General features: G+C 28.9%; 1 protein-coding gene across 4 annotated transcripts in view; it reads right to left on the bottom strand.

Moving 5' to 3' along the window:
- The window catches only part of MESK2 (misexpression suppressor of KSR 2), a 30438-nt gene extending 5720 nt beyond the window's left edge, over positions 1–24718 (bottom strand). For 2 of the 4 annotated variants that reach the window (XR_001940918.1, XM_018548821.1), the window contains exons 1-6: positions 24425–24718; positions 18490–18866; positions 15012–15065; positions 3422–3621; positions 3121–3241; positions 1493–1781 (exon numbers count right to left, since the gene is read on the bottom strand). Coding sequence is in view for 3 of the 4 variants with exons in the window: in XM_018548821.1 (XP_018404323.1) it covers positions 1493–1781; positions 3121–3241; positions 3422–3621; positions 15012–15065; positions 18490–18704 (879 nt within the window). In the remaining variant the exon portion in view is untranslated. The remainder of the gene's footprint in view (positions 1–1492; positions 1782–3120; positions 3242–3421; positions 3622–15011; positions 15066–18489; positions 18867–24424) is intronic. The other 2 variants (XM_018548829.1, XM_018548840.1) reach the window with 2 other exon arrangements.
- Between the last annotated feature and the right edge of the window lie 318 nt (positions 24719–25036).

Raw genomic sequence — 25036 nt, 5'->3', positions numbered from 1 at the left:
CGTCAGTAAATTTAACGAATTCGTTAGACTCATAGCCTTTCTTTGTATTATTATTCATTTTTATTGAGTCTTATTATTTATGTTTATTTAAAAAAAATTCTTTTTGAGTCGTTTTTGAGATGTTTTAACGTTTTTTTATGAAGTTGAAGTCACTTTGGTGAATTTGACTTCACTTTTAATGATTAATAGAGTAATGTCATAATAACAACTTGAAAAACATGTTCTTTTAGTTGTGTTGCTTTTATAGTAAAAAAGTAATATGTTGAAAATATAATATGTATATTATAAAAAAGATTATTTTTTTACGTATAATATGATATGTTTTAAAATAAAGCGCATTTTATTTCTTGTGCACATTAATATCAATATCATGAATTTTCCATATTATAATTTAATGATTTTTTCGTCAAAAATTATGAAAATTTTTTATAAAAAATTATCCAAGCTGGATAAAAACATTTTTTTACTACGTACATAAGTTACGAACATTTTCTTTAAATCGATATTTTTTATTACTTTTATACTTATTTCTTCAAAGGTTAGAGGTCGTTTTTGAACGCAATAATCTTTATGTTGTATAACAAAGCAAACCGTCAGTGTAATCCCTAGTTTCCATGGAGATGTTCTAATGAACCTTTGAAAGCTTAAACTTCATCGTCGATAATTCATCTTGCGTTCGCGCATGAGCGCTAACTTGGTTGACATTATTTTGCGCCTCATGTAAGCCCGTAGTTTATTAGCTTCATAGAGCATACCTAATCTTGTTCGGAATACGATTACCTCCCATAAAAGACGTTAGAGGACAGATAGGAGGTGTTTGCATTATCAGAATAATTAAATAATTTAATTATTTTTTATTTTAAATAAAGGAAAGAATGTATTTCAAATAATTATGTATTGATTAAAGCTTATTTTACAATTTAATTCATTACATTTATGTACATTTTTACAAAATAATAATATATTATATTAATTATATCAAAAATGACATAATTTTATTTATGTTTTTCAGTCTCTTACTTTATATGCTATATCTTTTTTATTAATATTATATTCCAAAACTTATACTTATACTTTTAAACTTATACTTTTTTCAAAACTTATACTGTGACACTGAAGAGTTAATGTAATGCAAATTTTTTATTGTGATATACGTATAAGAATATATATTTAATAGATAAAATTATAATATAAGTTCCAATATATAAAATCATATTTATATTTTTATGATTCTGTATCTACATGTATGGAACTATTGCATAAATTGAAGTTATGAATATAAGTATAAATATTTAATGATAATGCATTAAATTTTCTCTAACAAATTGTAATTAATTTATTTAAAAAATGTTTACTCCCTTTGTTAATTTTTTCTTCATTATAATAACAATGTGATATCTTTCAAAATCATATCTTTACATTTAAAACTATTGTCTAATATATGCAGAATTATATATCTCATTTACAAAAATTTAAAACGTTGTGTACTTACTCTGCCAAAATGATGCCACATCAAATAGTCAAGAACACCCTGCGTCATACCCTGCGATCTCAAGTGGCGTACATTCAACTTTTGATAACCCCACTCGATCCATCCTGCCTGCGTGGACACGCAGTTTATCAGGCACAGTGCATTTACTTTTTCCGGATGGGCGAGCGCAAATCGTGCCAGTATATTGGCACCAGCCCCGACTCCGAAACCAATTACAGATTTTATGCCAAAGTGGCCAAGAACGAAGAGCAGCTGTTCCGCCAACTCTTCCATGGACGGATAAGTAAAACTGAAACATATTATCAATTAGTTATTATCGTTTTATGAGATAAATGAATATTATATGACTATAAACGATAAGAGAATCGAAAACTGATATGCTATTTAATATTTATCAAAGATTATACGGTTTTTAGTGAATTTGGCACGCGAACAAAACCAATGTGATAGAACTTTTGCATGCAAATCTGCATTACAGTTTAATTATTCTTTAACTTAATATTTAATTATGAAAAAGGGAGAGAGAGAAGAGAGAGTAATACTGAAGATCTTCATAATTAATTGTAATAAGAAGATATTTTTCCATAAAGAAGCTATGCATTTCGCGGATTATCTCCAGGTTTAGATCCATTGTTAGAATGTTAATGTTTTGTTTGGAATGTTAAGTTTACTTTATCAGGTTAGGGCAGCTTGAGTGTAAGATTGCTCGTCGTCCTAATGAAGTAAACTGCATTATTTACGAAACATTAGTATTCTAATGTTTTGCAAACATCACAGTTTGCTAATGGATGCAGATACAAATATAATCTGCGAAACGCTTAACTTCTTCATATAAAATTCAGCGCAAGCATCAAAATTATTAAGATAATTTGTTAATTAACATTACGAAATAATTAAATACTTATTTACTGTAATTAACATCTTAATTAAAAACCTTTATAATAAACTAATGTAAAACTTAATTTTATTTCTAAATGTGGCTTTATAATTTTATTTTATATATTAATACACTTAATATTTTTATTTAATTGTATAATAACATGTAATAATAATATTATTAAAAAATTTATTTGTAGAAATATACATTTTTTAATTTACCGATTGTATCTTTACATAAAACGATAGATTAGACAGAGAAAGGGAAGAATTATGTAATAATCGATAAGTTTGCATCCTTACAAATGCATAAGTAGCAATATTACAATAAGCGTTCATGTAGCGAATATATGTAAGAATACGGCTTTTATTAAATCGCAAAATTTTGTAGATTTATAAATAAGCTATCACTATAGAATATATTGAATAGAAATTGTGAGTAAGAAGTTAATTAGGTAGCTAATTTATGCTAATTGACTTGATATATTGAGAAATTAAACCTACACACACATACACACACATATATATATATATATATATATATATGATATATATAAAAATGATTAAAGCTCAGAAATATTTATTTAACACGTTAACTACTAATTAATTTGTTCTTTCACAAACTTTAGTATGATAAACAGAACAAATACTTTAACAAATCGCGATATAGTCAAAAATGCCAATGCTTTATTTTAAAAACTTAATTAATAACTATATTTTTCTTTTATTCATTATTTATAAAATCGACTTACTCTTCGGGTAGTGTCGGTGAGCCTTCCTCTTGTCCGGGTGCGTTTATATGGTATACGCAAAAGTTTTCGAGTAGAACACGCATATCGATGTAATTAAAGAACGCCTGGAAGCTCGAGATGTCTATAAAAATAATTTGTATTAATAAAAACTATACTATAACATACATTTTATATCTTTTATAAGAATAGAAGTAATTATTATAATTAAAAGTTTTCATAACACGAGTAAATATTATAGGATTAAAACATTGTATAGTTTTTTATTTAAAACGTTTTATATATATATATATATAATACTCACAGTTAAGGCCTAAATCGTGATAAGTAAGGATAGCTGGTTTCGCTCGATTTCCTTGCACTGCTACCAGCAAACTTCCCTTGTCGGTCTCCACCCTTTCTTCCCGTACAGAGCTGTCATCTCTGGAGAGATATCGCAATGCCGGAAATTGCAACTGAATGTTTTTTAGCTCGATGTCATCCATGCTATCGGAAGGCATCGTGCTGCGCATGAAAATATGACAGTTAATTATTGACATTGCGACCTAAAAAGTAGAGGTTCTCTATTAAATCATTAAATTGTAATAATAATTTCAATAAACGTATAAAACAATAGATACTAAGACTCGAATTTTACAAAATACAAAAGTGTATTTTTCTTCGAACATCATATTTATGAGATGTTCATCGGTGGAACAATTATAAACAAAAGTAATTATTTTTCTAAGATTTATTTTCTTCAAGTGTGTAAAGAATGGTTATAATATATTTTTTTAATAATATAAGTGTCTAAATTTTTTCAAACAATAACTTCATCAAACTCTAACTATTTTCATACATCTTCAAAGCTATCGTTTAATTTTAACGAAACTTATGATATAATATGTACTTGTATTTATATTTTATGATATAAATCTTGTAAGATGCAGACATACGATTTATAACATACATTCAAATTATTGTCTAGAATATATTTTCACTGTTCTTTCCAAGAACAGATCTTACACACATACACACAATATACGATATTATTTATTTATGAGTCCATTGTTGTAGAAAAAGATAATAGGAATAAAATAAAACATATAAGCAGTATTTTTTCGTTAATTCCTAACGTAAGTCATTGAATATCTTGACTAATATGCTTTTAATTTTGTCGATAAAAGGATGTAAGGATAGATATATCATTTTGTTCTAGTACCAACAATTATTGTTCATTTTTCATTTTACTTTGACTGCTTGATTGCTGCTACTTAAATGACGTCGATTGTAATTCTTGAAAATAATGGCGCAGTTATCTCGCAGAGCACCATGCAAGAGTTTTCTCATGCAATACTCAAAATCGTCTGTTAGTCTAGATGTTGAGCGATTTTTTTTATCGTATCGATTTTTATATGCCACGCCCAGTAAGTAAGATTAAAGTAAGGTTAAAAAGACTTTACAAAAATGTTTTTAGTTATTATTTTATCAATACATATATGTCACATAATTTGATCATGTTATAGATATAAATTATCATAGTAATCGAGTTTGTCAAATTCAAATTAATTATTATTTCTGATTCGGCAGCTCCAAAAATTAGAGGAAGCGTTTTAATTTGGTTGGCAAGCTAATTAAAAAGTAATCTTTGTTCAGAGGATTTATAAAAGCGAGTTGAAATTATCTTACTATACATACAATGTATTTTTAAATTAGTGGTAACAGTAGATTTTGAAATAATGAATTTTATAATACAGAATTCATATCATTAACGTTCATTAAATTATACACTACGTGCTTGAATTATTATCTTGACAAATATTTCAGTTTACAACTATTATATAATAGTAGTTAGTAAATAATAATTATCAGCTAATCAGCACCGTGATATTGAGATTTAGTTCAAACAATTTGCCTAAAAAAGTTGCTTTATCTCGTGTATATGTATCATATTATGTAAATATATTTATACACATAACTTTTAAATATTATAATATTTGATGAAGCGTATAATAAAAAAACAATAATTGTTTAAGTTAATATCTTTTCAAAATAATTCAAGAATATGGAAATGTTATACTGTTTTTATTGTAATCTCGATTGTAATATACGTCATTTTATCATTTGATAAAAGGAGTACATTAATAATGCAAATATTTTATAATATAACTTAATAATACAATTTATATATCATACGTATAAGTTGTGATAATGTATTAATAATTAATAGAATATAAATTATATGTAGCTTGTGGATGTCAGATAAAGTTCGTACGAATTTCGCTCGTAAATGCTCAGGATTAGTTCGGGATAAGCAATATTCCTGTATTATTCTAAACATACAATAGCGGTAACCACTTTAATCGTCCGCGGAGTTACATTGACGTCCAATTAGTCGTGAATCGCTTAATGCTCGAAAGACCTACTTCGGTCCCAGAGGATTCATGGCGTCAACCCAATTTCGGTACGAATGTAAAATGTCAGGAACCTCGTTTGACCTTTTCACATGATCATGCGCACGTACGTAAGTTAGGAAGATAGGTAATTTTTTTTGGAGAAACGTCATTGAAAATATTGCCGTGCGATTTCACAAGGGACGCACTCTTTTGTTTTCTTGATGTTTTCAGACTATTAATCGAAATTCCTTCGTTCTATTTAATTAAAGCGTAGCGTGATATATTACATGATTTACCCGGAGTAGAAGATACGTTTTTACGCGTCACTTTTCCACGTGCCGACCTGAACACGCGCCACCCGCCATAACATTCGCACGTGTTATTAAATTCCTTATTTAATCGCTGCCTATGAGATAGATTAAACGCGCGTTTTCGCACACAGTTACATTTAAACTGATGCCGTAATTAAATTATTTTCTGAATCATTATTGCATTACGGCAATTTATCATTATAACATCATGATTATAAAGGAACAGTAGAATAATTAAAGAAATATTTTAAAAGAATGTTGATTATATATGTACTATATTAACAAATAAAACAGAAGAAAAACAGAATTTTCTTTTATTCATTATATTATGTCTCAATAATATATAACGTTAAACAAAAAGTTATATAAATATATATATATATGTGTGTGTGTGTGTGTAAGTAAATTAACAAATAGATATATTTTTATAATATTTCATATAACTTTTTGTTTAACATTATTATGTTACTAAGCAATATAATGAATGATAAGAAATTTTTCTTCTATTTTCTGTTCTAGTTTTCAATAAGTATGAAGTGTAAAATAACAGTAAAAGGATATTTATTTCCACGAATAGTTACCAAGAGTAAAAGAAGGCTTTAACGGATTTACGACGCGTTTCGCAGACGGCGTCGCAATGACTGGCGTTGGTGATCGATAAAAGCGAACGTGTCATCACGAATGTACCATGAAATCGATTGAAAAGCTTTTCGGAGTTTTCTATTGACAGTGACTTCGATTTGAATTGACTTCCAATTATTAGAATGATAAACGATATTGTGGTAGTTTCCAAGCCGATTGTGCTTCAAAACAATGCGCTCAATGCGTAATATATAGACGAATATATACGACACCTAGCAAACGAACATCGAACGAATAACAAACGCAGAAGTTTGTGTTGTTATTTATTACATAAAAGTTGCACAAGTTTAATTACTATCAAATCTGATCGAATGCTAGTATTCCGTACAATCAAGAAAAAGAATGAACTTCTCACAAATACAAACACAAATGTCTGATATTCGCGTTCGATGTTCATTCGCTAGATGTATACGCGGATTGACATTTCAGGATAATCGAAGTATAAAATGAAAATATATAGAAAGTCTATTATTATTGAATCAATAATAAAAATTAAATGTTTCTATATAAACCTGTAGTTATTTTTATTTCAGATAGCCTGAAAAGGTTGAACAAATATATATTCATATGGCCAATCTTCGATCCTTTTTTTTTTAGCATTGATGGTTTGTATTTTTATACTCATCAATTAAATCCTTTAATTTATAACGTCGAACATTGCAAAGAAATTTTGTTTTTTCATTTACAAAGTTAATTATATCCACTTTCGTATTTTTTGAAGCCTGGATTAAATCGATTGAAAATCAGAAAGCTATCTCATAAATAAAACTAAATTGTTGTACTTGATCGTCTAGCAATACTTTATTAAATGTAAGAGATAGATAAGTCATAAAAAATATAAACATTAAAAGAAAAAGTAAAAAATAAAATTACAATTGAAAATATAATAAAATAGGTATATATTGTTATATATATTTTCAATTGTATAATTTTATCAGGTTAAAGCTATTGACAGATATATAAAATAAATAACGCGAATAAATAGAGAACCTTTTATACGATCTTATTGTTAGTGCTTGATAATACTTTTTCAGATGAATTATTTACCAATTCTTCAAACTGCGCCGACAAAAAGACTATAATTTACAATATTTACATAAAAGATACATTTAAGTTTTAAGAAATACGAGTCGACTTTCTTCAAAATTGAGTTTTGAATGTTACAAAAAGTGAAAAGCATATAGCGTCATTAACAAAATTTGTAATATTTTAGACCTGTAAATACAATATTATAAATAAATTTTTAGTTGAGAGAGAAATATGATATTTCTCCCCCCTCTCCGTAGTTATTTCGGAACAAAACATTTTTGGCACGACATTTAATCGCTAAAAATTATAGAGTTTAAGATTCTTGAAACAAAAAGTATTTTATGTATACATATGAAAGGTAAAATATTTGCTGTTACATTTTTATTATAAGAGCTAATTATTATTAAAATGTGTAAACCTTTTGAATTTTTTAATGCTGTGTTTAACAATATTTATTACAAATTTTGTGATATAAAAGTAAATAACGTTTTTTCTACATTTTGTTTTACTTAACTTCTTTAAATAATGTTTTCTTAAATATCATATAAATAAAGCTTTACAATTTTTTATTATTAAATAATGTTTATTTAAGTTATAAATATATATATATTTTAATGTATTTTTAATGTATTTATTATTAAATATATATATATTTTTTAAATATATTATTTATTTACCTCAAATAAAAGTTAAAAAAGGAATAGTTGGTTTTTCGTTGCATGGTAAATCAGAGTTCTTATCTACGAGAAAATATTGCTGTTTCTTTCAAAAGCATTGATATTTCGCTCTTTGTTTATAAAATCAAGAATTCTATTTTTTTTCTTTCCATATTGCTTTTTCTCTCGACTAACGTTGCAATACAAATTATGTTTGTGTTTATGAGCTACTTCGCTTTATATGATATAAAGTTTATCACATTCTTTTATCATACCTATGAGAGTATTCTACAATTTTATTATTCTTTACTGACAAAAAGATACATTATCACATTTCCACTTATGTAATAAGTGCACTTCTACAATTAATAAAATTATATTTTTTAATATTTTTCCTGTATTATAACGAGTTATTTGTTTTTTTAAAATTCTATTCACGCGAAAGATGTTTAAGAAATTTTTAATATACCAATGGCGTTTCATTTACTCCTAAATTTATGAATAATTTAAGCGCAAAAATGTAATGTGTGTTGAAAAAAAAACTTTAATAGAATATCGATAAATATTAAATCAAATTATTAAAATATTTACTGGTGAGAGAAGGAATTTTTTGATATTCTACATAGATATTGAAGTTTATAATAACGCTTGATTAATTAATAAAAACACTTTTTCCTCTCGGTGAAATACAAACACAGGAAACTTTAGTTTTTCATTTCTAACAAATCCTCCTGAGTAATTATATTTCATGTTCTATAATAATAATGCATAAAGAGTAAAATAACAATAATAATACTTATATAACGAGTTATCACACCGACATAGAGATTCGCCATTAATGGTATCAGATGCCGTTTGAATTTCCAAGTACAGTTAATTTGCGTGCACGAGAGGTTTCCCGTATCTCCGGCACGTCACTCAAATGCTTCCGGCCAAAGCTAAGTCCGACCTTGTTCTTCTTCCTATATCTCTATCGTATTAATAAAGCATTATGCCTTGTGTATAATAATGTACATAATTAATATTATTAATAGTAGTGTATGGAGTTAGAACCTTTTAATAAAAATTTATTTCATATATAGCCTACTAACAATTACATGAATGTATCAAATAATACCACCTGCGTTTATAAAAAATAACTTATGTTATTATAGTTTACTATAGATATTAATATATTGGTTGTGATGGTAATTGATCGAGTACGAATTGTGTTGAACAAAATATATATATATATATATACATACTAATATTTGCCATAATAATTTTTATCATTATATATTTTAAAATAAAAAAATTAATTTAAAGAAATACGAAGATCCCATTTTTTATGAAATAAGTTAAATTTTCGAAAAGTATTATGCACTATCATGTATAAAATACATATCTATTTACAATGTATAATTAAATTTAATTAAATCATGTATAAATTTTACAAAAAACACTACTTGAGTTTCATTATTTTTTGACATGAATTTTATTGAATTAAAATTAAAAATTTAATTTTTATTAGAAAAGTAAAAGTTGTAAAATTGAATGACAGAAATAGCGCCTCCTCGAACGCAGCAATTATATATACATATATTTGCTATAGAAATTTCAGTAGTATTAATAATCTATAGGAAAAATATCATACTTTATAAAGTTATGCTTTTGTCATAGAAAATCGAACTAACAAAAGTAGATATGTCAAACTGAGAAGTTGTATTATATATCTATAGAATTTGCAGGACAAAGGACTGGTTGATCTTGGTTTAAACTGAAATCATACTTTCAAGTTTCTAGGAATATCTCACGTTGAATGGTTGAATATTCGACTGGCTCGTTGAAAGCATTCATCCAAATGGAAAAAAGAATAGTGAAATATCTCTGCAAGTTGGATTTTCTTCTTACGTTTTACGACTTTAAAATATAAAAAAATCCGTTATATTTATACCGTAAATTAATCACGAAATATTAAAACAGGCGTAAAATGCAAATTTGATCGAAGAACATACAATAAAGCTGCTGGCTAAATGAAATTGAATATAAATTTTAAAGGGAAATAAAAATTGATATAAAACAATATATTTAATTGGATTCTTTTTTATTTTATTATAATTTTAAATTATTAGTTTTTTATTACTTTTTCTTTACCTTTCATTTTGCTTCCTTCTGTATGATATAATGATAGGTTAATTTTCTTATTATTGAAAGAGTGACTGCATTTGGACCTTCACGTGTAAGCTTTATTCTATTTTTATAACTTTTTATACGAAAGGAAGATAAAATAAAGCTTATCGCGTGTGATCGCACAAACCGAACATAACTAGTAAGTCTGTTTTTTATCGATAAATTCTCTAAACTACACGCAGTACGCCGATGTAATAAGTTGATGAAACGAAACAAATATGGTTTATTTCACTTTGGCTCATTGCATTGTGTTCTTCAATAAAGAGTTTTTCGATAAAAAATTAAGCCTAGTGTGTTATTTCACGTTTGAATTATTTCTGTAACTTGTTATCAAGATTACGTTTAAAAAATGTGTGTGACTAATTTATTTAGTTTTTAATATTATAGGAATGTTTTGCAAATTGTAAATATTTTTTATATTCATTAAAAGTTTGTTTATTGTCTGATATTTTTTCAAACAGATAGGAAAATTTTACAACAATTTTTGTTTAATTAAAATAAGCTTTTAGAATTATTTAATTAATTTAAAATTATACATAATAATTGTTTGGAAAAGTTGAAAATAAATCTCGAATTAAGAAAAAAATAAATAACGTAAATACGATATTATTAAAAATGACGAATCAACAATCTATAATCAAATAACGTCATGAAACAGCATTAGATATATCACTATTTGATATCCTGCTACTCTTTTTATCGATCGATTTACCGAAGTACGCATAGATTTTTCTGATTGTGTGCAATTGCCTGTTGTAAGACGAAGCCTCACGATAAAGATCAACTTACTGTATTCCACTATACCGATTTGTTGTGAGCCAAGGCAAGCAAATAAATCTCTATTTACCGCAAACACAAGCATGATGCAGAACACGCTGTAAACAGCGAGCCGTACCCAAGCACCGACTATTTCAGCTAGACAGACGTCTAGCAAAAAGTGAAATAACTATAATTAATAACATTCTTACGTTTAATTATTACTCTTTGCAATCTACAACAGTATTTATACAATTAATTCTCAAATTCACTTTTACATGTTAATGCTTTAACTGAATTATATTAATTGATTCATTCCATGCATCAATTGTAGTGAAAAATTTGATCTATTTACCTTTGATCTTCAGTCTCGTATATCGATGTAAATATGAATATAATATATATGTATATTAAAATAATTTGTGTACTAAAAAAGATTAAAATAGAAAATTAAAACTTACAAAACACACGAATGTATTGATATGCCATCTTTATTAAAAAGTAAAGCTCTCTTAAATTTGGTACCAAAGAATCGAGGTGAAACTGGCGTAACGCCAAAAATTATGTTGAGTAAATTTCTAGCGAAAGTAGAGCAAACACTGACATATACGACGTATGCGGTTATATCACAAGGAATTGTTACATTTCGACCTTCTGTCAGAATAATTTATTATTAAGTAATTAATAATATACAAATGTTGAATCGATACAAGGAAATTAATTTTCAGTAAGAAAAGTGAAATAACGTTTAAAAATGTGACAATTAACAAAGGCTTTCTAAATTGACAAAGAATTTTTTTCATTAACTCAGATTGTACCGATCGATATTTGTCGACTTTCTTTATGACGTAAAAAAGCAGTGACCTATTAAAAAGAAATTTACACGCTTCATCTTATGTCTATATTAATGTTTAAGATGAAGCTTATTGATGTCTAAGATGAAGTAAAATTGGTTTGTGCAAGAGAAAAAGAATTGTGTAAAATGTGTTATATTTAATTACAAGCAGATCTTTTTCAATTTTTCATAAATGCATAGATATGTATTTTCTTTTAAAAGTCGACTGGAAAGTTATATTTTAAAAACTTCAAATGGGATAGAGCTATATATTGGTCAGAGCTATATATATCAGATTTTTTGCAGATAATTGTTTTAATTATAATAAATAAGTCTAATTAATCTTTCTTTGATTTGTTAAATTTATAATAAAATTGAATTTATATCATAAAGTATTATTTATAACACTGTTCAATACTATTTATTACAAAAAATAGTACATTTTTAAAAATAAAATTTACGTACACGCGTACATATTGTATTCGAAAATATTTAAACAGACCGTGTCAGTGCAAAAGGTATTCTCGCTTCTGTTTTTCTAGTAATGTCTTGTTTGCGCATTCAAGATTAAAATAGATGAGACACGTAAACCTTTAAGAATGATTGTTTTTGAAGCGACATGCATACATGGCTCACTGAACGATACGGCGTTCGTACAATGATCTTAATAGTTCTTAATTAATCCTAATTTTGGCATCAATTACTTTGTTATGAGGACCTGTCGAGAGAAGCATATGGCTTCGTCCTTTCTCCCAAAATATAGAACATCTTTGCTCGAAGACTAATATGAAAGAGGAGAAGTGATGGAGTAGAATTACGTCGTTAACCTCAGAGCTTCTAAGCTGGCTATTACGTGGAACGTTACGTGCTACTAAACTTCCTTCAATTTGTTCATTTAATACATTGACACATTTTCAAATAAGACTTTCCTATAATTTCAAAAATGTTAGCATTAATCATCGTTATCATTTGCGTTATACCTGTAATAGTTAGCATTATAATTGATTTATACATGATATTAAACAATAGTTGACACTTAATGCGTTTGAAATTAAACGCATATTAAAATAAATTCGAAGAAAAAATACATGACATTTGAACAAACAAGGATAGCAATATTTATTTGAGTTTTTGTCATTTAATATTTCTATTTGTATCTCTCAATTCTTTTTTAAAAACATCTTTATTATTGTATATTTATATACACTGAAAAAAGAAACTGCAATTATCATAATGGAACCACAATTCACAGTCATTTATATAATTTTTTGATGGAATTATAAGTATAATTATTATTATACCAATATTATAGTATACAGTAACAATTATATAATAATGGAGTTTTTAACCGTGATTATTTTACTTTGCAATTGTAGTCGTAAACATATTTTTCTTTCAGTATAAGTTTCAATATAAATATTTAAATATCAGTTGTGAATATCTTTGATACATGCTTTAAACGATAAAAACTATTGAAGAAACGCTTGATTATATATGTCGATATGTAGAAATGTAATTAGCGATAATGGAATGGCGTTAGCCAAGACTCACATTTAATATCTCATCGAGTTCCGTGATTGGCCAACTCCGCCTATGTTAATTACTTTAAAGTAATTATACGACGGCAGTGTCACGTGTAACGTGTTATTGACTGTTTTGTATTTTGTTTTATTTTTATTATCCGATAGATTGTTAAAAATTATAAATTTGCTATCTAATATATTATATTTTAAGACTGAAACGATTATTATTATTATTAAAAGCGATAACTCCATTAGCTTTTTTAATAAGAATATAAATGAGCAGGAACTAGAGCATAAAAATTTAGTTAACATAAACTTGTAAAGTAACAACTTCTTGTCGAGTTATATAAAAATTTGTTGACACAGAACAAGTACATAATTCATAATTTGAGGAAACATTGTCAAAATTTGATAATTCTGCACATATATAGAGCAAAATTTGATCTCAACTTTGCATTTACATTCAAATCAGGAAGCTATCAAGAGTGACACGATTTTGTAAGAATCATGAAGTTCGATTAAATAGCTTAAACATTGAAAGTTTAGAAACTTCCGTTAAACTGCCTTAAATAATTAAACTTCATTGCTGTTCAATATAGGTCACCGCTCTAAATAGCAGCTGGATGTCATATTAAATCACGCTGTTAAACCGATATCGTATAATAGAAGAACAATATATGGCTACTACGTCGCACATCATATTGCGACTTTGCTTCTTGCCAGCTTAGGATAATGCATTCGTGTCGTTTCTTCTATGTAACGTCCAGTTCAATCTTCATGGTAAAATGTAAAAGTCATCTCCAATTGTTGTGCTTTTACAATTGCTTATATATATGTATAGTTCAATCAGTTGGAAATCTCATATGTATGTTCGCTGATGTATGATGACCTTTACAAATTATTACGCAGTTGTGCTACTAAAAGGCGCGTACATAACGCTTTTAATAATACAATTATGAGTTATGACGTGGTCAGCGCTGCGCACATTGAGATCAATGTCAATTATTCATGACAGCTGAAAAACCCTCACAAATATGATATTCACCATTTCATCGCAATATTGAGCCATCATAATATTTCAAAACACATATTGTATACAATTACGTTCTAAATCATCTTTTGAATAATCACGAAACGTCAGATTACGTATATATTTATTTTGGATATTGCAAGAAGTAAATGAATATGTTTAGGTCAGTTTCTATATTAGAGCCTTTATCATGTTTTCATCATATCTTTTTTTAAATTATGTTATAATTTAAAAATATTTGTCACATTAAACGGTATGTTAATATAATAATGATTTTGTACCCTTTTACTTCTCCTACTTGTTTCGTGTTAAATAAGTCAAATTTTGTGCAACTAGAATAAAACTCAGAGTAGGTAAATATGAACAAAGTAATATAAAAGTGTCGCTTATATTCTTGTTGCGTCGGCATGTTAATGTAATCTATCTACTATCCTGTCAGCCCTACTACGCAACTATGTATCTACGCATCAGCATAAATTGCAGCTACGGTTGCGATTAAGAGGGATTTGAATAATAATACTAATAAAACGCGACAGTCTTTTAGCTCTTCTCTCTTACCAAAACTTACCCCAATAGAGCAGATTCCTCAGCAGTGGCTGCTGTCGGCATCCTGTTTCTCTCCCTAAAACAAAATGGCGGCGAATAATCACACACGCCTAGCCCTAGCGGCAAATCACGCCTCTAATCCCGTTATAACACATAGATGTTTTACGAAGTAAAAAAGCTGTTAACAATAAACGAACAGTAATGTTATATTTGCGGCAAGTTGCTTTGACCAATATTCTATTTTGGTCGTTAAGACCAGCTTCTCTTTGTTCTACAACGATATAATTTCCGGTATTTAACACATTGCCAATTTGAATGTAAAATTACCACTTAAAATTATCATTTACCACGGGCAATTAAACCAGGCCGGGTAACTTCAAGCTCGAATGTGTATTTGAATAAAAATGAAAAACTTTTAGAAGAAGTCGGACTAAACTTCAGGTTAAAGGATATCATTTTAATTAAGTCAAAATTAATGACCACAATTAATAAATAATATTTTTTCTTAATATGACATTTTAATATTTGATACAAAATTTTTTAACTAAAATATTCCAATACATGTGTTATGTGTATCGATCTATAAGTTATTTTAATAATTGTTTTATACTTTTTATTCTTATAAGATGATACATTTAAAGATGTAATTATATGTATATCAGGTAACTAATATCTTATATCTTTATATTTAAGCTGCTTATAAAAATATTTTATTGAAAATATATATAAATTAAATTGTTATTCAGACAGATAAAACTATATTATATGACAGTATAATTTAAGTAAGCTTAAAGTTTGAAGTTTCAAAATTCTATTGTAAAGATGATAATATCAATTTATAATTATTGAATTTTTAAATTAGCTCAAATAATCACAAACTTTCACATTATAGTCATTTGACAACAAGAGAGAAGCCGGTTCTACAACACACGCGCTTCCGTTGTGCGCCGCGAAGCGATACGAACGGTCACAACTCGAGCGTTGCAAGGACAAAGGAAGACGGCCACTCGCGTGCATGTAACAGAAAGAGTGATAACAACAGTACAACGATAAACCAAGCGATGATGATTACAGTGATTGCATTTACACGTAGATAAAAGGATGCGAGAAGCTGGTGCTGCCGATGCATGCGTGCAAAGCTCAAAGCGTGAGGGAAATGAACGATTTCTTCAGGTGCTATAGACGTGACTTACCTTCGGTTCTTTTGTTTTTTTACACGAGTTGATTAACAGCACCATTAATGTCCGATCTTGATGTTTGTCCGCGTACTTACTAATCTACTAATTTAAAAGTGCAAGAACGAGGTGTTGGTTTGTCCAACTTGCATACATCAAATAAATATATGTACATTTAAGTAAAATATTTTACATAGTCAACATCTCTAGTTTTTAATTTCTTTACATCGATTCAACTAAGATTTTATTGTAAACATCTTTAAATCTTTTAAGCGGTCCTTATTAATAAATTTTAAGGTGTATAAAATGTATATTTGAGATGTGCATTGTTTGCATAATCGTTGACTTTAGAAAAAATAAATCGTTTCTTATAATACAAGTCGTTAAAGCTGTCGGGCAATGTATAGCATGCACGTAAAAATTATAGAAGTTCTTCTGTTATATCCCAAATTACACTATAGTTAATTTAGCTTTCAAAGATGTTTAGTTTTGACAGATGTGCACTGAATACCTTTTAGACATTATCAAAGCAAAAGATCAATGTTAATAATATTAAAGATAGATTGCAAGCGTTGTTATAGCTGCATGACATTGACGAATAGTATTTTCTGCTATTAGTGCAAGAATATTTTTTGCGATAATTTTTCAACGCGGTTGATGCTCTTATTGCTAAAGGCGATTATTTTATTATGAATCCATAGTGCTTTTATAAAAGTTTATTAAAAAATAAACACGTTACTTTATTAAATATAACTGCACGAACGTCCAAATACCATAGAGAATATATAATCATATTAAAAAATAAAATTTGAAAAATATATAGAAATAAAAGGATAACATTATTATAAAGGTACATTTTTGAAATATATGTTATTTTTACGTGTAAGATTATATGTCTCGAAATATTACAATGGTGAAAATAGAAGTAGGAAATCATCTTGAAGTAAAACTATAAGTCCTATTCCAGAAGGTTAATGTTCTGGAATAATGGAAATAATATGACCTTATTTTTCACGTGAGTAACGATTCGAACAAGCTATATTTTTACACATTTATAGAAGATATATACCATTGTAAAATAGTAAAATCGTAATTTGATATTAATTTCTATTTATGAAATTTTAAGAATTTGTTAATAATATCCGTTTATTTTCATTAGAATACCTACTACATATATTCTACTTTTCATTACATAGACATAGAGTATATGTAGTATATAAAATATTATTTTTAAATTATTTGAGTAACACATCCACATGTGTTACTCAATAATTCAAGTAATTATTTTTAGCACATTTCTTTAGTATTTGGTTTAATCTATTATAATAAAAATATTTTTAGCTCGCCATGCAACCAAAGTTATAAAACTACGTCAATAAAGCTACAATCGATTTTATGAAATTTGTTCGTTATAATAGCTAACAATAAAAGCACTGTAAACCCATGCTTCGATGTCTTCGACCTCGAAATGCTCGTTGTCCACAAACTCTTTAACGACTCTGCACTAACTGTTAAGTTACTCATTGTATCAGCTTTGTCTTTGAGCTTAGTATAGCAATGTTTGTTGTACATTAGCGTGAGCTAGATAAATCTTCTTTATAATGTTTAAAATAATTTTTGAGCATATTATGATGTGTTTTTTAATTCATAAAATTACGATATCAATTCTTATTGGACCGCGAGAAATTCAAATTCATAAAATTACAATATCTTTTTCACGAATAAGAACCTAGTAGAAGTAGATTAACTATAAAATGTGTATAATGTTAGTGTAGGAAATGCAATTGTTTAATAAAAATTAACATAATGAAATTTTACGCAATTTACATTTTATATAATTTTTTTTTAATAGAATAATATTAAATAAAGAAATACTGATTATATATAACTTTTTAATTGTTTAATGGAAAGTTGCTTAATAATAATTAGTACGTTTTTAGTCCTAAATGTTTATTTTTTTTTCATTTATGAATAACATCTGATTTGTTTCTCTCGTAATATTTAATACAATCTATTAAACTTTATGACATGATTATTAATTATAGTAAAAATTATATTTTATCAAACTAATTATAATATAATACAATTTAATAGTTTAAGTAAATATTGTATGGTCAATTCATAAAACAGCTTTTATTTCAAAAAGTATAGAGGAACTGGATGATATTATACACATGTATATACATATAAGAGTCGTAGTGAATTATCAATACTTAAAAGAATGACTTGAATCGTTTAGAGGTCGAAGAACAGTAAAACGATGTATCCGCGACTGTACCTCTATCTGTCGGTCCCGTACCCGGAAAATGTCTTTTAAAGCATTACCTTGGAACGATCGAAGCACTTTCGCGACGATCCTCGATTAGCGGATCCTTTTTTCGCATCTCAGTCTTCGGTGAAGTGAAGCTAAAAGCCTTCTTCATGGATTCGAGAACGCTCTGGCTGGTAGTCTGTGTCTGGTCCACGATGGTTGTGGTTTTGTAAACGTCTTCGCCCAGGTCGCCTAAGGACCTGTACGAAGCGCCAGTACCTGCCGGCATGGCGTAACCTTTCTTCCTGTTTCGTTCGCAATACTGTCTCTCACTTGACACCTAATAAACCGACGCGCTGGTTGGGGATGATGGTTTTCACTGTCCAGGTAGCTGCCTTCTCGGCGAAGACTCGCCTTGAAGGCGCCAAGAGCTGAGATGTTGCTGCTGCTGCTGATGATGATAGCGTGCCCGAAGCCGATATTACCAATATCGCACGTCAACAAGGCAAACGAACGGCAAAAAAACAAATGAAAGAAAAAACAAAGGTAAGGAAATCCTATGACAGCAATCGTAGCGTAATTCGAGGCATCGGTGATAGTTTAATCGTAAATTATATTGATTTCCACAAAAAAGAAATATTAAGCACCAACAACCGTATCAGTTAATATTGATTAAAAAATTTTTATTAATTAAATACAATATAAGAAATTTTATTAATTATAAGAGTTAACCAATTTCAGTGTAGTTAATAATTATCTTCAACAAGTAAAAAGTATACAGTATTTGTACTACTGCTGCTAATCTCATGAAATTAATTACTTCTGGATTTTGTTGTGTAAAGTATTTATTTTCTCTTTTATTGAAACAGAATAAATTAAATGCGAGCATAATACTTCAACAATATATTTTAATTAATTGTTACATTAACAATTGCGAACTACGATAAACTTTTGTTAACTATTGAAGCAGATAATTACAAAATTTATATTATACAGTATTTTAAAAAAAGCTTTCCAACGTCACTATCGTTTGTATCGCTATTTTTATTGTTTTTCACTGCAAGCCAGTTAAATTTTCCTAGTTTGTTTTTGTCTTTCTTTCTCCCTTTGTCTCTTATTTATTTCATATGTTATTTTATACTTTACTAGCTTTTATTTTATATAATTATTTTTATGAAAATGTTCTAAACATAGGTATTTTACAGTAATTAGATGTAAAACGTGAAAAAAAGAGTTAATTATTTATTGTAAAAGTAATACTACATAAAAATGAGAAAAGAAGAAGAGAGAGTGAGAGAGAGAGAGAGAGAGAGAGAAAGAGACAGAAGAAAAAAGTTATATTAAATGGAATATTTTTTAGTACAGCAAATTTGCAAAATATATAAACTCTTTTCATCACATATTTACTACAGTCTCTAGTGTAAAAGAGTTTTATTGAGCTCCAATTTAAATTCGAAATCCGGATGTGTAAGTGTAGAGGAAAGATATAAACGTATTTCTCTACATCCTGCTGTTAGTTTGGGTATCTGGAGATATAAAATTGCATTTTATTTACGAATGCGCATACAAAAGCTCAAACAATTCTGTCATTCTCATCAAATAAACGTGCAAGCTATTATTGTTTCAATTTTTTTCGGATTTTATATTTTGTCAAATCAAATATTTGCCAAATTAATGTAGATTTAATCTGAATTTTATTATCACACATGTTATGATACACATGCGATAATAAAGAAATGTATGTATTAACTCATAAATGATGGATACGCAATTTTTAAAAAGGTTTTAGTATCCATATAATAAAACATATTTTTAATATTAGCCGTAGATAAAGAATAAAAATTGATAAATTTGTCTAGAAAAATTTTCTTTATTTAAAAAAAATCTTTTTTACACTACTGTTACTATTTATGATTTAATATTTTAAAAATACATTTGTGAGACCATTCATCCAATTATATTGAAAAAAAAAAACAGATCAGTTAAAACATAATTACAACAGACAAAAATTTGATAACGCAACTTGTGTTGTAGCTGATATTATTTCAGTATTTCGATGTTCTATATTTTTGCAGAGTTTGCTAAATCAACTCATGCAGATTTAATCTCCATTTTAGTATCGTACATGTTTTAATATACATGCAATAATAAATAAATTAACATTTTAATTAATAAATGTGACAGAAATGCAAATTTTAAAAAAGTTTTAGCATCCATGTATTAAAGAAGTTTATATTTTTTAAATACTAGTTATAAAAGAGAAAAAACTTGTTAATTTATTTAGAAAAAATTTCTTATTGAAGAAAAACATTTTTATCTAATTGCTGCTGCTTAATAATTTAACAAGAAAATATTTATAAAATTATACTTCAAGTTATGTGTGTTAATTGAAAAAATAGATCAGTTAAGAAATAATCAAAACACAAGAAATTAGTAGCGTGACTTTTATTTTTTAATTAGCTAAATCAAATAGTACGATTTAGGTTGAAAATGTTATTAAACCGATGCCTCGTTTTCGCTAAAATGTGAGGAATAAAGTAAGATACGTGTCATGGAATGATTGTCGACATGCACAAAATCCATCGAATTTGTCTGTCGAAAGAATCATGCATGGCGACATGCCAATTGTGATGTACTTATTTATGCATGTTTGTGAAATACTGTTGATAAATAGAAAACGTGCGAACAAGAAACAGTAATTAGTGTTTTCTAATCAACTATTCTTTATTAGCAAATCAAGCGTGCGACATAATTAACGAATAAAGTAAAAAAAGTTAGCACTATAATTTAGGGGGTTTATTCTAAATTATATAATATTAATTGATCTTATTTTGCGCACGAAGCTTTAATACGAAATGTGACGTAAATTTATGGCAGAAATAGATATAATGTATGCAAGAAAAATTTGTGTAATAAACAAATCGGTATGAATTGATTTGCGATTAATGTTACTTCGTCAATCCATCGATCAAAAAAAATACGCACTTTCTATACTATTCTTTAATAATGTTTTATAATTTATATCAACGTTATCGAGGATAACTGATGAGCATATCCAATTTATTGTACGCGCAGATTTTTAAATACAGGTGCAGCCGTTCCATGATATGATACACTTGTTTGACGAATTACAAATAATCAATTAAATAATGTTTATATACTTGAAAGCTTTGTTTAATCAAAAATTATATATATATATATATTAGGCCGTAAATCAGTCGTCATAGATTGTTATAAAATTGAAGCTGTATTGAAGCTTATTTTATTTTTTTAAATAGGAAACTAACTTCTTTAAGCAGTAAGAAGAATATGAACACTATAGCCGGTTTAAAATCGTGCATGCTACTTTCCCTGTCAATTAAGATTTCCGTCGGTCAAGAAAATTTATATCGAGATGCAACGAGATTATGTTATGATCATTATTACTGAGTGTCAAGAATGACAACTGCGCATTAAAATAAAGCACAAGAAGAACCTTCGAGTATAAAAAATGACATAGTTTTACAATAAAACATCGCAAAGAAGTTATTTTTTAGGAATAATTAGGTATTGGATAACTATAATTGTTAAAGTAAAAGATTCATTTAAATTTAAAAATATGACATTTAACTGCATCAATGATTATTCGAATTGATGAAACTGATCATCAATTTCAAATCTTTTATGGCATGAATTAAAATAATTCACGAGAGGTATAAAAAAAAAGACAAAAGGTAAAAGGTGACTGCTATAAATATTCCGCGAGAAATATGAAAGATAGGTAAGGAGGAGGTTCTTCTATTTCAAGTTATCCCACTCCAAGGCAAACGCATGTCATTTTGGAGCCAAGCTTTTCAAATATCGACGATGCTAAGTTCAGCTGGATCAGTTACGGGTTTGGCTCGCTTACGTCTTAGCGCCTTGCGCTGGCAGACAGGAAATCGATCTCGCCAGAACTTTTTCGGGCGAAATATGTTCGCATATCGGGTGATCACGCGGTGATCACCAATTCGCAGATAGAGTTCTGCGCGCGTGTTGTAAGCGAGTCCCCGGAGAGTCGCGTATTGATTTTTCGCATGGATACTCGCGTGTAACGTCGGGGTTAACCCCGTTTCTCGACATCTAATTTTTCGAGGCTAGCCGTCTTGACGTCCACTGAATTATGCGACTGATTTACGACATTTATGGTCTTTAATAGCTGCTTTACGGTTGACAGATCATATCAGTTTATTTTCAGAATCAAATGCAGATTTTCAAGTGTATCATTGATCCACTATTAATGACTGATCGAGCGATTAGGGGTTGCAATTGTCAAGATTATGTATATTATTATCAATCGTTTAAAATAAGACGTCTTTATATTAATACCAGCTATGAATAAAAGATCTTATTATATTTAAAAATACATGTTACGTAGTAATATAGGAATATCAATGTGAGTTGAATTATTTTTTATATAATTATAGTAAAATGTTAAATTGAGTGTTACATATATAATCATATATATATATATATATGTTCATATATTACATAATAAGTGTATATATATATAATATTTTTGAGTTTAACATTTTACATATCTCATATTGGCTTTGTTTATCAGTTCTGTCTCTAACGGATTTCGAATTATTACAATACCTGTGGTAAATAAATTAATAATGAAAAATGAATTAATAATGAAAATTCATTTAGAGTATAAATTTGTTCATATTTCAGTTTCTTTGGGTGAATTTGTTAAATCTCTTGTTGTAAACGTTTATATTAATTGATAAAATAATAATTGAATAATATACAGTCATAGCTGGTTTTAACGTACTGCTCTGAAAATAAAGATTATATTCTCGATTTGATGAGAAATCTTATCGCCACTGACAGTTTACTCTTGAATTCTGAGATTATTTTTTCCGTTCTACAACGCATATAGCGTTGATCCTGCATGCTTCAAGTATCATGGAAGCAGCTGCAAGCCGTTACGTTTGCGATTAGGGTGCGGGTAAGATAATCGTTAGATATCTTACTTGGACGCCGGTAGGAATTGAAACACGATGGTTTTATTTGCTTTTCTTTTAAAGAAGGAAAAGATTTTTTGCAAATTTTTCTTAATAAAAGTTATCTGAGTCTTTTCGAAAAATCAACATAAAAAGTTACTAATTCTTTTTTATCAAACTTGGAGCTTTACAAAATAGATTAAATAGAATGTTACAAGTCGCAAATTATTTAAAAATAATTAGAAGTTATTAGTTAATATTTTACAGTTATTAGATTCTACATTTAATACCAAGAATAATTGTCCTGTGAAAGTTATCGTTATGTAAGTATATTCTATACAGACATTTAGTTCCTACATAAATATAAGAAATCTAGGAGCAGATGTTTTGCCTGCGTGCATTTTTCGTTCACTTGTATAATACTTCTTGCAAGTTCATTTAAGGTAGTTTTTAATTTGTAGAAATACAAGGAGAGAGAAAAAGTCAATGAAAAATAAAGTAATAGGGTCAAGTCTACAATAAGTTGCAGTACGTAACAGCAAGCGAGCGAGTGTGTTCAATCGAGAGTTAACAACTGTCACTGGCTATTTTATTTTTGCGACGTCTTTCTTGGGAACGATCGATTGTCCAGTCTAACCCCGTTTCTCGCCCCAATGAAACCGATTCGTCTAGAAGGCGACGCTACAGCGAGATCTTTTGCGCGATGTCGTACACGCGCGATCGATCTAGCGTGCCAGGTTCGACCTTCGCAGCGCCGCATGACACAACGTCACCGACCGCGGTTCGCCGCTGCAACCTCCGTTGACGACGACGATGACGAGGTCCGCGTGCCAAACGCGAGATACGCGAGATGCGCGCGCGTGCAAGCAAACTAACACCAACACGATTTCACGAGCGCGCACATCGAACATACTCCATTCGAATCATACGGACGTAGTACTGATCGATAGGTCGAAGCGGTCGTGAAATTCCCGAAGGGATGGCAGACAAAGGGCAGTAGAGGGTGTAGACAGGTGAAGGGGACAGCTGATCTGGAACTCACCTCTTCCTGCGTGAGTTCCGCTGCGGGGTCCGCGTATTGAAGAAGAGTTGCAGCTTTCGCGCGGTCTTTAAACGTTTACGGTGAAAACCCTAATGGGTTCGTTTGCCTCTCGATCGCGATAAGGTCACCTTGTTTTTAAAGGGAACGCGCGTAATTGGGAGCAATCGCGCGCCCTATACGATTTGATAGCCGATCGCTTGCTCGATACACGTCCTTCGATGTGACGTTACGAGACGTGCGAAGACGGAGCACCGTGACAAGACTGTCGTTAAAGAGCACACGGTGTTCCTAACGACGTCGTACGATTACTAAATGCCTGAGTACACGGCCCCTTCAACTACAGACTGGTTAATGGGAATGCGCGTTGCTCCATGCGCGGTAAACTCCAGATCGAACCGGTTATGGACAGACTGCCGACATCTGGTCATGGAAAGGCACACTTGGCCTGTCACTCGTATTCAGAATTCCCGTTGCGCATGCGGAAACTGATAAATGACCTTGAAGCTCAGTCGGTCGATTATCAAACGAACATCGTAAGGCTTTCCTCTGAAGAAGGGAAGAGCGACCTGCAGTCCCTCAGTTCTATCGACATAGCAGAAAACCATGATATCT

The sequence above is a fragment of the Cyphomyrmex costatus genome, unplaced genomic scaffold (assembly GCF_001594065.2).
Source record: "Cyphomyrmex costatus isolate MS0001 unplaced genomic scaffold, Ccosl1.0 scaffold123, whole genome shotgun sequence".
Classification (NCBI taxonomy): Eukaryota; Metazoa; Arthropoda; class Insecta; order Hymenoptera; family Formicidae; genus Cyphomyrmex; species Cyphomyrmex costatus.
This window is presented reverse-complemented; position numbering and strand designations above follow the sequence as displayed.